We start from the raw sequence: 15468 nt of genomic DNA on the forward strand, positions 1-15468 counted from the left end.
CACAGCATTTTTCACAGAAACATGAATTGTCAGGACCATCCGGCAGTCAGCCAATCAGAGCTCCTTCTGTGTGAATATTCATGAGCGGGTGCAATACCCAAAACCAGCTGTACGAGCGCTGTTCTGACACACAGAAAATACACAATTTCTGGGTTTTGTGAATAAAAAGGTCTTTTTTTTGGGGGGGGGGGGGTATTTAAGCTTTCTACACCTATAGAAACACTTCTACGCTTTTAGAATTTTTATTTATTAGCAGGACACCGACCCTGTCCTGTTAATAAAAAATGTCTGGCTAATGTCGGTGTGTATTCATACCAAGAGTCCTCTTAATTAACAAAGGTACACACACACACACACACACACACACACACACACACACACACACACACACACACACACACACACACACACACACACACACACACACACACACATTATTGGACCTGACCTTAAAAGGCTATACCTTTGCTTTCTGAAGAAAGACCACCAACTCTCGATGCGCTGGTTTGCAGTTGAGGTACCATACATGTGACTGAGGGCTCCTGCAAAATCATCTGTGTGTTGAGATCGTAATGTGCAGTTAATGGCTGCCATAGTGCCGTTTTCAGTTCCACAGTCAGTGCGAAGGCGGGCTGGAAGTAGTCCAAACTCCGATACACACTGCAGGTAGTACTGCGCAATGATGCCCGGATCGTTGTTAGTGCTGCCACTCCTGAGCCAGATAACTTTCCTTGAAAAGCCGTCGATGCAGCCACTGATGGCAATACCAAAGGGTTTAAGTTTATCATATCCATCAGCGTGCCACACTTGGTTTGGTCCTGCTGTGACGTATCCCCTTCGGACAAACCTTCGCCTGGAACGAAGTTGAACACCAGATGGATCCAGTCTGGAAATCGTCTGTCTAACATCCTCCCTTTTTACTGTCAGGTGATACTTTTGTTGCAATGTCTGCCACATAGCTCTGTAACCCAACAGCCGACCCGAGCCTCTCAGTTCATGTGCAACAGTTTGGTGTACAGTGCCAATGGGAGTATAGTCTGTCCTTCTTGTTAAGCCAGCGTTCTGTAGCCTCCTCTTTAAGGTCCTCAGACTAAGAAAAATGTTGTGTCTTTTTTCTAGAAAATCAAGTATCACTTCATAAGCGTGTCCCTCCGTGAAGTACTTGTGGATGAGGCCTGCCTTGATTCCTTCATTAGATGCTGTGACTGAAGGGAAAAGACAACAGTGTCATTAGGAATGAAACTTAATAACAAAAAACCTATTAAGAAAAAAATGAAAATGTATCAGTAATGAGGAAAATACCTGAAATGTTTGATGCATAAGTGTATGTTTTCAGTATGTTCAATGCGTGAACAATTCCAGACATGAGGAGCAAAAAATAAGAGAAATAAACAGGCAAAGGACAACATATTGGGATACTTACATAATTGGTAAGGATAAAAATACATATCAATCTAGAGGTAGCGAACAAAAAGGTACCCTTTTAATGCCTGTATTTGTGCATAAACGCATCAGAAGGCTCAACCCTCAGCACATGAAGGAGCACATAATTGGTCAACTTTGGTATTTCACCTGATTTTTTTACTTATTGGCATTTTTTTTTATCAGTAGTTCTAAATCATGTTGAAATTGCCATGACTGACAATAATATGTGTATAGCATATATTAAAATGGCAACAAATCATATACAAATAAGACATTATCACTGTACTGGTGAAATTCTTGACTTTTAAGGAGGAGCTTACCATCTTCGAGAAAGGGAGCCAAACATTCAATGTTGCTGCCACGGGAGCCGCAAAACCTCCCAAAACACCCAGCAGTCCCACAATATGGACAATACATTGCCTGTGGAAAAAGAGCAATGTGAATGTTATTCATTTGCAATTAAGTAACAGCTACTTGGTAAGCTATTGCAGCAGGTAATGTTACCTGCAAACAGCTGACACTAATTTAACAGCAGATATCAGCTGCAATCACTTAATATCTGAACCATGCATCTACAATGTCAAAATACATAAAAAAAAAAAAAGAAAGATTTAAAGCCAGTACACTTCTCAAAGGAAGCACGTCTTGGATAGGATAGAGACCCTTCTCTATCTCTAAGCAGGATAAGAGACCCTCATTTATCTCTAGACAGGCACATTTAGATGACATGTTGATGGAGTCAAGATTGACTACAGGATGTTAGTGAAGATCTATACTTGTATGTATTCAATATAGGGCTGGGCAACGATTATAACGCGTTAACTTGCCCAGCCCTAATTCAGTAAAAGTTGTTCCTTCAGAGCATGTTGAGGAGAGGACCCGAGCTCGTCTGTTGAATAAAGGCATATTCAACTTACTTTGTGTGTCTTAGCATCATCTTTAAGTCCCGGTCGGCTCAGATCCGTTTGTTTAGAAAACAGCTAACGTTAGCAGATAAAAGTAGCTATGTTCTACTAACATTATACACTACACACATAATCTGCTCCCACACACAAAATAACGTCATTTAAAGTCATAAATACGGCAGCGACAGATATTATCTACATCCTGTGTAACTTTAACATTATAAACTTACCCATGAGATGTTTCCTGTAGATCCCCCAGACTTCTTCTTCTCTCGCATAAAAACGGTAATTCACTTCCGTTGTGGCTTTTTTATTTGCATCGCGGCGTTTTTATTTGCGCGGCATTTCTGTTTCTTTTTATTTGCAGCGTTTTTTTTATTTGCAGCGTTCTTTTATTTGCAGCGTTCTTTTATTTGCAGCACCCTGGCCTCTCAGGGCCACCGTATTTTGTTCATCAGGTACATACTGTGTTACTCAGTTTTCAGTTGTATTGTGTTTTATATGTTCTATATTGTTGTTGTTGTAAGTATTAGATTAGATATTGTGTCTGAAAATAGTGTCTTCCAATAAAAAAAATATGGAATTTGACAATACATATCTTTAAAGGTCTTTTTCTCAAAATGAGTTTTTTCTCCTACTCTGAGCACAAAATTTCCACTTCAGTAGCACGTAGACACACCAAACCTTCCAGTTATATTCCTATCCATATTCTGAAGGCTTTTACAGAAGGGTTTGTTCATTTATCATTCATAGCCTGAATTATATAACATTTTATACCTAAAAACATGGCGAAAATTGATATTTTAGGGCTGTTGACAGTATTTTCTGATTTATTTAGTGATAAAAAGAGATATAAAAAATCCCTTCTGTAAAAGCCTTCAACTCTAATATGACAACAAAATGAAACAAGAATTTTGAACCTGGCTTTATCCAATAAAAAAAATTCGTTTCCTGAAATGTGTTAAAATATGCGCATATTTAATGAGATTATGGCTAATTTGCATATTTAAACATGCTATTTCTGAAAACTTGTAATACAAAAAACAATTGCCTTATTGTAAGTAATTAACTGGAGAAATTTCTAACTGATATCTTTAAGTTAAAAAAATTACCCTATTCACCTGTAGTGTCTCGCCTTAACACAGAATATGAGGTAGCCAATAATTCAAGTCACTAAGAACAACATTTAATGTAAAATGTACCTGCCAATAATTCAAGTAACTAAGAACAACATTTAATGTAAAATGTACCTACCAATAATTCAAGTAACTAAGAACAACATTTAAATGTAAAATGTACCTGCCAATAATTCAAGTAACTAAGAACAACATTTAATGTAAAATGTACCTGCCAATAATTCAAGTAACTAAGAACAACATTTAATGTAAAATGTACCTGCCAATAATTCAAGTAACTAAGAACAACATTTAAATGTAAAATGTACCTGCCAATAATTCAAGTAACTAAGGACAACATTTAAATGTAAAATGTACCTGCCAATAATTCAAGTAACTAAGAACAACATTTAAATGTAAAATGTACCTGCCAATAATTCAAGTAACTAAGGACAACATTTAAATGTAAAATGTACCTGCCAATAATTCAAGTAACTAAGAACAACATTTAAATGTAAAATAATTCAAGTCCACTCCAAAGGAGTAACATTTAAGCCAAAAACACTAAACAGGCTCCTCTCTACATAACTGCATCTACATTCTACTCAGATTTTTGTTCAGGAATATAATCTGATCAACGTGGTCTGGGAGAAGTGCACTTCTCTGAGCAGTGACGATATCTCCGGCGGTAGAGAAGACCCTCTCCGAGGAGACACTAGTGCCAGGGATGCACAATAAACAATAAAAACAAAAACACATTATTTATAGTTAATCACATTCCATAATTCCTACTCAGAGGTTCAGACAACACAGTGTGCTTCACTGGATAACAATGGGTGATACTGACCTTGACTGCTCTCTCCTTCCTTGAATTGCACACCATCATCTACATTCTCTTCTTCGGATGCCATCCCTTCATCAGCGCTACCATCAAATGTTCCTGTGCCCTCTTCGACCACACTCCAAAGTGACAACTAAATGAAATAGGTCAACATGAAATGAAATTCATGAGATTTCACTGTAATAAATCTTTTAATTAGTGTATTTAAAATCTATGCCTTTAAAACTGTTAACATTATAGTATTTATGCTTTTTAAACAATTTAATATTTATGCATTTTAAACAGTTAACGTTGTAGGATTTGCCTTTTAAACTTTGAACAATGTATTATTTAGGCCTATGCTTACTCTCACCAGGAGATGTTACATAGGATACAAGGCCAAGGGTTAAACCTAGCAGTACCATCATTGCCTTACCTCTGAGTCTGATGGCATTGGCTGAGCCTGAGCCTCTAATCAGTCCATCAAAAACTTCCTCTCTTTGGCTCTCAGTCAGGAAGGGAAGACTTTTGAATCTTGGATCCATTGCTGAACATGCATGGAGAGTTGCCTTGATGTCGATGTACCTCTTCTGAAGATCCCCAGACATGGCAGCCTTCATCTCTTTTATGACAGCAGATTCACCTTCGATCGGTTTCATTCCATTGATCAGTGTGTCCTGGAGGGGTGCGATGACTGACATCGTTGGGGTCTTCTCCTTGGACATGTACTGTGTAGCCTCCTTCATGGGCTTCAGCGCGCTGACTACTTCTTCAGCTGTTGTCACGTCTGACTCAGTCAGTGTGCACAGATGGCCGGTTGTTGCTCAAGGAATCTTTCCAGCATGTCGTGTGCACTGTTCCACCTGTAGTTAAATAAAAGTAAGAAACTTTATTTATAGATGTATTTAAATGTATTTATTAATGACAAAATAAATTAGTAATAAAAACAAAATAAACAATTGAAAAGTAACTGCGCACAAACCTTGTAACCACGTCCGTCATCAGCTTGTGCTCTGGTAGTTGTAGAAGCCTCTGTTTCTCTTTCAGCATGTGGTTGGCTGTGGTGCTTCGTCTGAAGACGTTCACAATGCGTCTCACTCTTCCCAACAGGCGTGCGACTGCTGTGATTTTGAGGGCACGTTGTGCAGCCAGATTTAGGGTGTGTGCGTAGCATTTGACGTGAAGTGTGAACGCTGCCTCCTCAGCTGCTAATGTCATATTTGAAGTGTTGTCAGTGACAATTACTTGATCCTTTTCTGTGATTTCCCACTCAGCGAGGGCCTTTCTTAGATGTTCTGCCAGGTTGTGTCCGGTGTGGCTCTCGGGCATGTCCCTGGTTTGTAATACATATGTAACAAGCTCCCATTCCTCGTTAATAAAGTGGGCCGTGATGGTGGCATATGCTTCAGTTGTTCGCGAGGTCCACCCGTCGTACGTCAGGGCAACTCTCTGCTTTGCCCAGGGAGGCTTTGACGTGTGCCTTTGTCTGAGCATACAGCCTGGGAACGCAAACCTTGGTGAGGTGTTGGCGGGTTGGAACAGGATAGAGAGGCTCCATCGCGTTCACCATGCGCCGAAAGCCTATGTTTTCCACCACGGAATAAGGTCTCAAATCCTGACAAATAAAGTAGGCAATGGATTCTGTAATCTTCTGCGACCTAGGAGAAGTAGATGGGAACTTGTGGGAACAACCGCCATCGCTGTCCAGCACGGGTTGTTTTGGGTCACGCCGCGGCCGCAGCTTCTTGAGTTCCCCAGTTAGCATTACCTTGTCCGGGTGGTGACGTTGTAGGTGGGTTCGTAGGTTAGTGGTATTTCCAGAGTATTTCACGTTTGTGTGACACAGCTTGCAAACCGCCATAGTCTTATCTAAATTGTCGCTTTCCTTCTTCTTTTTAAAGCCAAAGTGCTCCCACACATCTGCTTTTAAGCACGAAGGTGCTGGGTTAATGTTTGCCGCCATTCTGAACCGCTTCGCACTCACTGCGAGAAGAAGACACCGGCGTCTGAAATGCTCTACAGCGACACTAGCGGCTCGGCTCGCTCTTCATGCAAAGCGAACGGGGGGGGGGGGATGTGCAGCGAGCAGAGTGCCAGGCGGAACACGGGGGATTTGAATGGGACTTAATGTATCGATATCCGCGCTGAAATATCGATACTTTCTCGGGAAACAAAATATCGATATATATCGCAGGATCGATTAAATTGCACAGCCCTAATACACATATGAAACGCTCGCACACACATGAAATCCAAAGTCATTCACATAAACATGTCAAACGCACTCATATACACATGTGATACGCACTCACACACACACCTGAAACGCTCTCTCACACATATAAAACACACTATCCCATATCTGTGGGAGAGCGTTTCAGGTGTGTGTGTGTGTGTGTGTGTGTGTGTGTGTGTGTGTGTGTGTGTGTGTGTGTGTGTGTGTGTGTGCGTGTGTGTGTGTGTGTGTGTGTGTGTGTGTGTGTGTGTGTGTGTGTGTGTGTGTGTGTGTGTGTGTGTGTGTGTGTGTGTGTGTGTGTGTGTGTGTGTGTGTGTGTGTGTGTGTGTGATGTGTATATGAGTGCGTTTGACACGTACTGTATATGTGAATAACTTTGGATTTCATGTGTGTGTGAGAGCGTTTCATATGTGTATATTAGGGTTGCCAGAAACTGACCATGATCAAAATCGATTATTCGGCAGCCCTGGTGAATAATAATCGATTATTCTACTGAATTTCACTTGCGTTGCATTTTACAGTGAAATAATGTTCTCTTTTTCTCTAAAGACATATCTGATGACTGACCTTTACTACGCTGTTTGAAAACAATAAAAACATTAAAAGAAATAATTTGAGACTCATATTTTTCTTGATGCAAGCAGTCAAAGTTTATATTGATAGGATTAAAGATTTTTTAAGGTTTTGTCTCTACGTTTCTTGGTATTTAGCCTTATTTTAAGAATACTTTAATAGCACCAAATGCTGAATTTAAGTAGATTTTTCTACATATTAAGAAAATAATTCTTAAATCTTATCTTTATCTAGACAAATGTACCTGTTTAAAGTGAAGCTGCACCGGATTTAAGATATGTTGCCTAACATGAAATTGAATTTTGGGACAAAAGCAGTAGAGTATGCTGAATTCAAGCACATTTTCCTTATAAGATTATAATTCTTAAAGATATTCCTTGCTTCAATTCAAATTGACTTAATTTTGGTTTAAAAACACTTGTTTTAAGATATCTGTAGATCTTTTTAGGATAGATTTATTTACTTGTTTTAAGAAAGTCTTGGCAACTGAATCTTTCTTGTTCTGTTGGCAGATAATTTTTCTTATTTTAAGTAATATATTACTAATTTTACTATTTATTTTTCTTGTTTTTTGAGGCTTAGTTTTTGCAGTGTAGTGTGTGTTTACAAGTTTGGACCACTTCATTCAGTACAGTATTGATGGTTGTTAATGGTCTGTTAAGATGTAGACCTATACGCAGAAAACTCATTGGTGAAAAACATTCACTTTTTTAATGTGTTACAGTATGCTTAGAAAAGTTGAATATTTTAATGTAAGTTTTACATTTAGATTCCCATTTAGATGATCATGGTTGAATCAATATTGATTCCTAACACTGATTCAATATAAAATCAACTAAAATTTATATGTAGATTCCCATTTGGATGATGGTTGAATCAATATTGATTCCTAACACTGATTCAATATAAAATCAACTACAATTTACATTTAGATTCGCCTTTGGATGATGGTTGAATCAATGTTGATTCCTAACATTGATTCAATGTAAAATCAACCAAAAATGTGCATGTAGATTCCTATTTAGATGATGGTTGAATCAACATTGATAGTGTCAGTTATGGTTGAAAGTCCAACGTTTATTCAACATTAAAACAATTTGCGCTTTCTGTTTAATTTCAATGTCCGGGTTTCAACATGGATTCAATATTTCTGCCTAACCATATTTCAACATTGATTCACTCATATTTTGCTATCTATCCCGCCTCGGTGGCCTCGTCTCCGCCTCTTTGCCCTTATTTGGAGCAGGCGGGAGTTAGACTCTGACGTCGCTGTCGAGTCGTTAGTGGCCGACACCGCCTATGGCTTCTCAGCAACTGCAGAATCCAATGGGTGACGTCACGGACCCTAAGTCCATTTAAGGCCCAGATACACCGGCCCGAAATCGGCAGTAAATGGGAGTCGGGCCGAACATGAGCGTGGGCACGCCCTATTCGGAGTTGTGTGTGCCGCACCGTCGGGTCTTTTCTGCCGACCTGACGCCTTTTCTTGCCGATTCAACATGTTGAATCGGCGTCGGGAACACCACCGGAAGTCGGACAAAAGGATAACACTGATTGGCTGTTCAGCTAGCGAATCAGTACATGAGAAGCGTTAACGGAAGTGAGGGAGGTAAACAAATGATTTAAAATGGAAGATGGAACACACACGGACGGCTATTTCACCTCATCGGTTTCTAGATCTCCTGTTCGTTCATGTTTTCAATGGACGAGAGTGAAAATGGAAAGAAAAACGCTATTTGTTGTTTGTTTATAAAACGGAGTCTGTTCTTCTTCTCTGTCTTCCGGTTGTTGCCTCTTTTGAATGATGAATACACACTACCGCCGCCTGCTGGTAATGAGAGTTATTGCCACTCACGCATACGCGCAGTTCATACGTGCTCGGCTCGGATTTGCGGTGTGTTCCTGTGCGCGAAGTCGGCAAATACGCAGGAGAGTCCGGCGACGCAACAGTCGGTGTCGGCTTCGGCGACTTCTCAGGTGACTGGCCGGTGTGTCTGGGCCTTTACAGTCTATGTTCTATACCAGTGGTTCTCAACTGGTGGGTCGTGACCCAAAAGAGGGTTGCGGACCCGTTTAGAGTGTTTGCGCAGATGTGTGAGTGAAGAAAAAATTAAAATTGAAAACATGTATTTTCTTTTTTAGTAAAAAAGTCAAACTTTTATTTTGAAGGCCCGATTTTCTAACGCTGTGCATGCAGTAGGCGTTGGACTGAAGTGCCGGTGACCATAAACAGTTTTGAAAACTTCTGTCACGTATTTATCATCTTCTCAATAAAACATCTTTGCTAGTCTTCTGGCCAATCAGAATCAAGATTGATGCCGGAAGTCCCTCCCCACGGAGAATAATTTTGAGGTAGAACTATTCTTTATACATCCATGGGTACAACTTCAGATAAAAATGAACACATAATGAAATATGACCCCTGGTTTGATGATTGACAGGTCACAGAACAATGGGAGCTATCTACCCTTACCCACAGTTTAAAGTAATTCAGACAGACTATCTCCTCTTTACTCTTCTCCCTGTGAGGAGCAGCAAGTTCAGCTGTCAGAAAAAAGTGGAAAAAAAACAATGGCATAAAATATTAAAATGTCGGGTAGTAATAGATTTATTTATTTTCTTCTCAGAATGTACCAGAATGCTTAGTTTATATGTTAGTATTTCAAAAAATCCGGGGGCATGCCACCCGGGAAGATTTTTTTATAAAGTGAAATGCATAAATCTGGTGCACTTGGACAGCAAAATTAGGAGATCTATGGATACATCTCTCAACACCCATATGAAACAGAAGATTATATATTTTTTAATGGATATAGCAGATATAGTATTTCATAACTGTTTTTCACTTATTCTCTCATTGTTTTATAACTATAATGATCATATGAAGGTGTGCCTCGGAAATAATTGTTTACATAAATTGTGACCAAAACCGTTTGAGACCCACTGAGACTTAAACTAAAGTTAACTATCTAAACACTCAGAGGCAGGCAAATTGTCATAGCTCGAACCCTGGTGGAGAGTCTATCAAACCGGCCCACACCTGTCACCTGTCAAACATGAACAACAGGGTGTCTCTGTCCAGGTTGCTAGGCGACAGTGCTACGGACCGCGGGTGTCAGGTGACGCGAACAGGAAGTCCTCCGTAAGCCAGGCCGTCTCATTTCGTAGACCGCTCGGTTTGCTGTTCCTTCACTTTATTTTTATATTTATATACATTCCATACTATGTTGTTTTCCCTCATATTTTCGCCATACTATACTACGTATTCTTCCGTGATTCTTCCAACGCTGTTATTTGAATGGCGATCAAGCCTGAAGCCACTGAGCTCTTCCTTTTTTCTTAGAGGAAGTACAGAACAACGTAACTCTGGATTTGTTTTAAGGTTTGAGGTGCAATAAATGACACTGCAGCTTTTTGGCATGATAAAACAATTATTTTCCGCCTCGCTCATGAGAGTAACGGCCCCTACACGTGGCGTGCGTTGCTGCTTCAACGCTTCTGCCCATTCACTTTGAATGGGGTGACGTCACGATTCGCCGAACTGCATTGTGGGAGCAAAGCGTAGCTTCTCTCGCGGTGCTCGCTGCAAAAGTAGAGCAATGTTCTACTTTTGACGCCTCTACGGAGGCGTCAGCCAATCGAATCATATGCCAGTCCAAGCTCTAACCAATCAAACCGCGTGCTTGTGTGTCTGGGGCGGGAGATTCATGTGATTGGTTGTTTGTCGAGTTTCAGCCCCCCCCCGCCGGCAAGCGACAACGGCCCCTACACACGGCGGCGTGCGTTGAAGCTTCAACGCTTCTGCCCATTCACTTTGAATGGGGTGACCCCACGCTTCGCCAAACTGCATTGTGGGAGCAAAGCGTAGCTTTGCGTTGCTCGCTTCGAAAGTAGAGCAATGTTCTACCTTTGAAGCTTCGACGGAAGCGTTAGCCAATCGAATCATATGCCAGTACAAGCTCTAGCCAATCAATTTGTATTGACTGCCATTCAAATGACAGCGTTGTTTTCACCCAAAAGTGGGTGGGGTCGTAATTTTCGCCCGGAAGTGACGTAGGTGTTATTCTCATCTATGTCATTTTTTCTGATGTTTTTAACATACTAAACTGACGTTTGATCAGATATTTGTAGACATACTTATCTATATCGTTTTTTAAAATGCTTTACAAAAAATGAAAAAGAAATTCAAGGCAGAATTCACAATCTGTCCACAGGATTTTTACTCAAATTAAACTGTTCAGGCTTTGAGCAATTGTCCTTGTTGGTATAAATTGTGTCCTCACCGATGTTCCACATGGTGGCAGTATGCTTTCAGGATAAAGGATTCAGGAGGAAGAAACATTGTAATATGCTCATATATTCTCATAAACAGCAAATGGATATAGTATGTGATATATGCGTTTAACCTGTTCACATCTTTATGCTTTGTAGCCAACATATTTAATCTTTAAGGGAGCAGCAACACTAATATAATAATGGTAAGTGGTGCCACAGTTTATTACTTTAATATAACTCTTCGAGGTGCTGTGGAGCTATATATTTATTAGTAACAGAAACATATTTTGTACAGTCAAATCTAAACAATCATAAAACAGATTAAAGCAGAGGTCAATAAAATAGTATATATTAAAGTTAAAATATAATATTATTAGTCTTGTGCAGTGTAATGTTTTATCACACTTCTTGCTAATAAATAAAGTAGGCTACGGCAGCCTATTCTATCATGATTACTGACTTTCAACAGTAACACCAAATTGAACAATAGAATCTTAATTTCTATAAAACTGTAACTTACAAATTAATATAACGTAATGCAGCAAGTAACTAACATATGTTAGCTAGGCAAAGTACATAATAAAACAACAGGGGGGAAAAAGTGATATTAAAATAATGCAGTTGCATTGTTATCAGCCGTGATGGCAAAGCTGGTTTGTTTTCAGCCTGTGAGTCAGTGTGTGTGTCATCATGGCAAAAATTGCACAGCCTGCATGAATAGCTTCACATAAGTAGGATCTGTTGCAGAGCTAGTGATAAGGTTACATTGCCTTGCAGAAGTGTTTCTATTTGTCTGGACACTGTTATTAATAGCTTCTTTTTTTAAGTGAACTCACTAATTGAGTCATTGGAGAAAAATAGCATGGACAGACATCTGAGCAGTACAAGACATTCCAACACAAATAAGAAGTGTGGTTCCCGGTAATTTGTTAATCATAATCACTGCAGACTTGTTTGGATTGGCCCAGAAAAATATATAATTTAGGTGTCCATAAGTATGTAAAAACATTGCCTTTTTATTTTTACATTGAGCTTGAATAGAAATAAAAAAAATTGTTACTGTGAATTCCTGGTATTTATTACTCACATGTGATATAACAAATGCTGTCTGTAACTTAATTAGAAGGTTTAAACATGGCACACAGTTGGAAAAAGACATGGGAGACATTTAACACTTATCAGGTCAACCTGTATTTCTGGACTGATGACAGAGAGGTGTTGAAGAGAACAGATTGACATGACGGTTCAGCTCAGACGATTCAGAAATACAAAGTACAGCAGGGGAGAGAAGAAAGATATAAAGGGGTAGTGCTTCAAATTAGAGGAACTTACCTTATTTTATATGACACTTAAGCGGTCGTAACCTTTTTTTTTCTTCAGTGGAAATATCAACCAATGACAAGTGTTCCACCAAGTTGGGACACGACACAATGCACCCCTCCAGATACTTTAGGCAGGCAAGAAAATGCATTTGCTATAACACTGTTTTTAAATATAAAACATCCAATAACACCACCTAACATCTGGCTTTTGTCTTCAGAGTGAAATGTTAAAATTCCCAGGACAAATGACTCTGCAGTAGTCATGGTGTTCATCGGCTCCAGCTGCGATTGGCAGAGATGGAAATATAACACCCATTGGAAATGCTCATTTTCACCCGCTGTAATGCTATTAATTTCTGCAAGGATTTGGACAATTCAAATGTATTTAAATGCTTAACATTCACAAAACCAACCTGATTTCAAATGATAAATGACATAAAACATAATGAAACTCATTTATATGTATTAGTTAGTATTTTATTGTTTGTAGGAGTTTGATAGAAAGACAGAAATAGCTACCTGTGTGTCCGCAATGTTGAACACCATTTTCCCTTCTTTGAAAAACTTGTATATACTTGCTAATTTAGGTGGAACCAGGATGGGCCTATAAGTCAACTTGTTTTCTCAAGGAGCTTGGTGGATAAAATATTACTATGTGGTTGTTGATAAAATTGGGTCATATCAAGACATTTGATTAAAGTAGGTAATACCTGAGAGAAAGGAGAATAAGGATTACAAATGTGGACTGTGTGTGTGTTACCATTTTCTGATTGACAGAGACAGACTGCTGCAACAGCTGAGTCTCAGTGCAGATACAGTACAAAGGTTATTGCTATTAATACACACACACACACACACACACACACTCAAAAACATAAAAATAAACTCACAATTTGACTCATTACATCTAGTTTCACATCATTTTAGTCAACTCAGGACTTTTCTCTTACAATGGATTGCATGATACTGCTCAAACTAAGCAGTGCCATGAGACTCAGATTCAGCTGGCAATCGATACTACAGCCTAAGGAACCCATTTCATTGGCTCAACCTCTCTGTCCCCTTCAGGCAACCCAGCAGGAGCAATGTGACACCTTCAAGGCCCTGCAGACATATGTACGGGGCGAGAACAAGGTGGGTGTGAGTGACGGAGAAGAGCAGAGACACCACGCTCACTGAGATAGTTGGTACAGGGAAAGTATTCTCAAATCAAACCAATGGAAGCCTTACGGTAACACAGTGGTGGCCATTGCTGAGTGAAACACGGCGGAGGACATTGCATTTCTGCAGAAGTAATCTAATGGGAGAAGAGAAGAAAAGGAATGACAAACCAGGGAAACCTGTTTTAAAGATCAGATAAGACTGAAACTCTTCCCAGGAAAAACCCGCAAAACAACTGTCATGCGGTTTGGTTGCATTGTTCAGCTGTAGCTTACTCTGTGCTGAAACTACTTGCAGATATTTTAAACAGCACTGAGTCCGGAGAAGGAGCTCCTACTGGATTAAAGAATTTCGTGGTTGGGTTTTACAGTGAGCACATATTTTCAGTTGGTGGAATGCTAGGGTCCAGCTGTCCCTTCATTCCTTGTATGCAGTAAGCTCTACGCATGGATTCCGAACACTAGCAGCTAACACAAATGGACTTCGACTATTTTTACTACACAGCAGCATCTTTGGATTTCTCAAACTGGATTAGTGTTCGATCAATAGACTGATGGATCCACTGTCAAACTGAAAAAAATGCAGTTTTTGTAGTACGTTTGGACTACTTGATAAGCTGGATTGTTGTGTTATGCACCAGAGGTGATCCACAGCATCAACCTGTGTGTTAAGTGCATTCGAGAGAGGATTATCACATTAATCAGTGCATGCTATTTGGTCCAAAGTGTATAATCTACACCAACAGGTTGCTGCATTATCACATTAATCAGTGCATGCTATTTGGTCCAAAGTGTATAATCTACACCAACAGGTTGCTGCATTAAAAGCCAGCAGAAGTGTCATTCTCATATAGAAATATTGAGTTAGCTTTACATCTGGTCAGTTCTGGGTCCAGATGTTCTTCAACACGGTGCTCGTGGTCCTGACGGACCTGGCGGCCCGGTTCCTGGGTAGCGTTATTTTCCGGAAGCACTTCCATCTGGTGCTGTCGGTACTGGTGATGTTCGGCCCTGCACTAAGCTTCTGGGTCTCCCAGCACAGCGTCTTTGCCAAGAAAACCCACTTCCTCTACAGGTGAGGCTGCTTCCTGTTTACTTCCTGTACACTTGTCTTCTTTGAACCATTCCGTTTGTTGTGACAATGATGATGAAGAGTCTGAAGACCCCTTTCAGATTAAACCCTGTTGGCTTTTTGACAACATAAAAAAGTAATGATGAGGAAAAATGTATACAATGACCAACAAAAGTAACTAACAGTGATTTTTGATTATATTTAAAACTGAATTAACCACTGTAGATAAAGGGACAACAGATTATTTCTGATATGTTGAATCGTCTAAAAAAGGAAGAGACATCAGAAAGAGCGACATCAAAATAAAGAACGGACAATCAGAATGAAAAGAAAATAGGTAAATTGATAGATCTGTGTACCATGTACCATTAGAGCAACTGCTTAACCTTGCAATGTGTGAACTTTTGCGGAATAGGAACCATTAAGGGATAGGACTACCAGTGGCTGCGTTCATATAACTCTAAATATGGAATAAATGCCCTGATGTTCAGTGTAATAAATACTTAATTTTTAAAATGACAAAATCTAATTTCCTCCCATTACTTCTACTTCCATAGTCTCTCAC

At 39.6% G+C, this 15468-nt stretch overlaps 2 protein-coding genes across 8 annotated transcripts in view; one reads left to right on the forward strand and one right to left on the reverse strand.

Annotated features, from left to right (window-relative positions):
• Positions 1-5049, reverse strand: LOC307018768 (uncharacterized protein). Of its 4 annotated transcripts, none has more exons than XM_079649179.1 (3): positions 4702-5049; positions 1746-4419; positions 1-1205 (listed from the first exon to the last, which is right to left on the reverse strand). In XM_079649179.1, the coding sequence occupies exons 2-3, from the start codon at positions 1876-1878 to the stop codon at positions 331-333; spliced, it is 1008 nt and encodes a 335-aa protein (XP_079505305.1). In that variant the 5' UTR covers positions 1879-4419; positions 4702-5049; the 3' UTR covers positions 1-330. The 4 variants fall into 4 exon arrangements, with proteins under 4 accessions (XP_079505305.1, XP_079505306.1, XP_079505304.1 ...); XM_079649180.1 differs by having other exon boundaries at positions 1746-4160; positions 4293-5049; XM_079649178.1 differs by having other exon boundaries at positions 1746-5049.
• fitm1l (fat storage inducing transmembrane protein 1, like) overlaps positions 1-15468 on the forward strand; it is a 59256-nt gene that overhangs the window by 42059 nt on the left and 1729 nt on the right. For all 4 annotated transcript variants that reach the window (XM_079649183.1, XM_079649184.1, XM_079649185.1 and 1 more), the window contains one exon: positions 13740-14906. In XM_079649183.1, the coding sequence (XP_079505309.1) occupies positions 14728-14906 (179 nt within the window). In that variant the 5' untranslated portion in view covers positions 13740-14727. The remainder of the gene's footprint in view (positions 1-13739; positions 14907-15468) is intronic.

This window comes from Notothenia rossii (assembly GCF_949606895.1).
Source record: "Notothenia rossii genome assembly, chromosome: 9".
In the NCBI taxonomy this organism is placed as follows: domain Eukaryota; kingdom Metazoa; phylum Chordata; class Actinopteri; order Perciformes; family Nototheniidae; genus Notothenia; species Notothenia rossii.

Excerpts from the sequence above, each read along its gene's own strand:
- LOC307018768 (XM_079649179.1), bottom strand. The coding sequence starts at position 1,878 with ATGAATAACATTCACATTGCTCTTTTTCCACAGGCAATGTATTGTCCA. Across the intron at positions 1,206-1,745 it reads GGCTCCCTTTCTCGAAGATG|TCACAGCATCTAATGAAGGA; the intron begins GTAAGCTCCTCC and ends TTTTCCCTTCAG.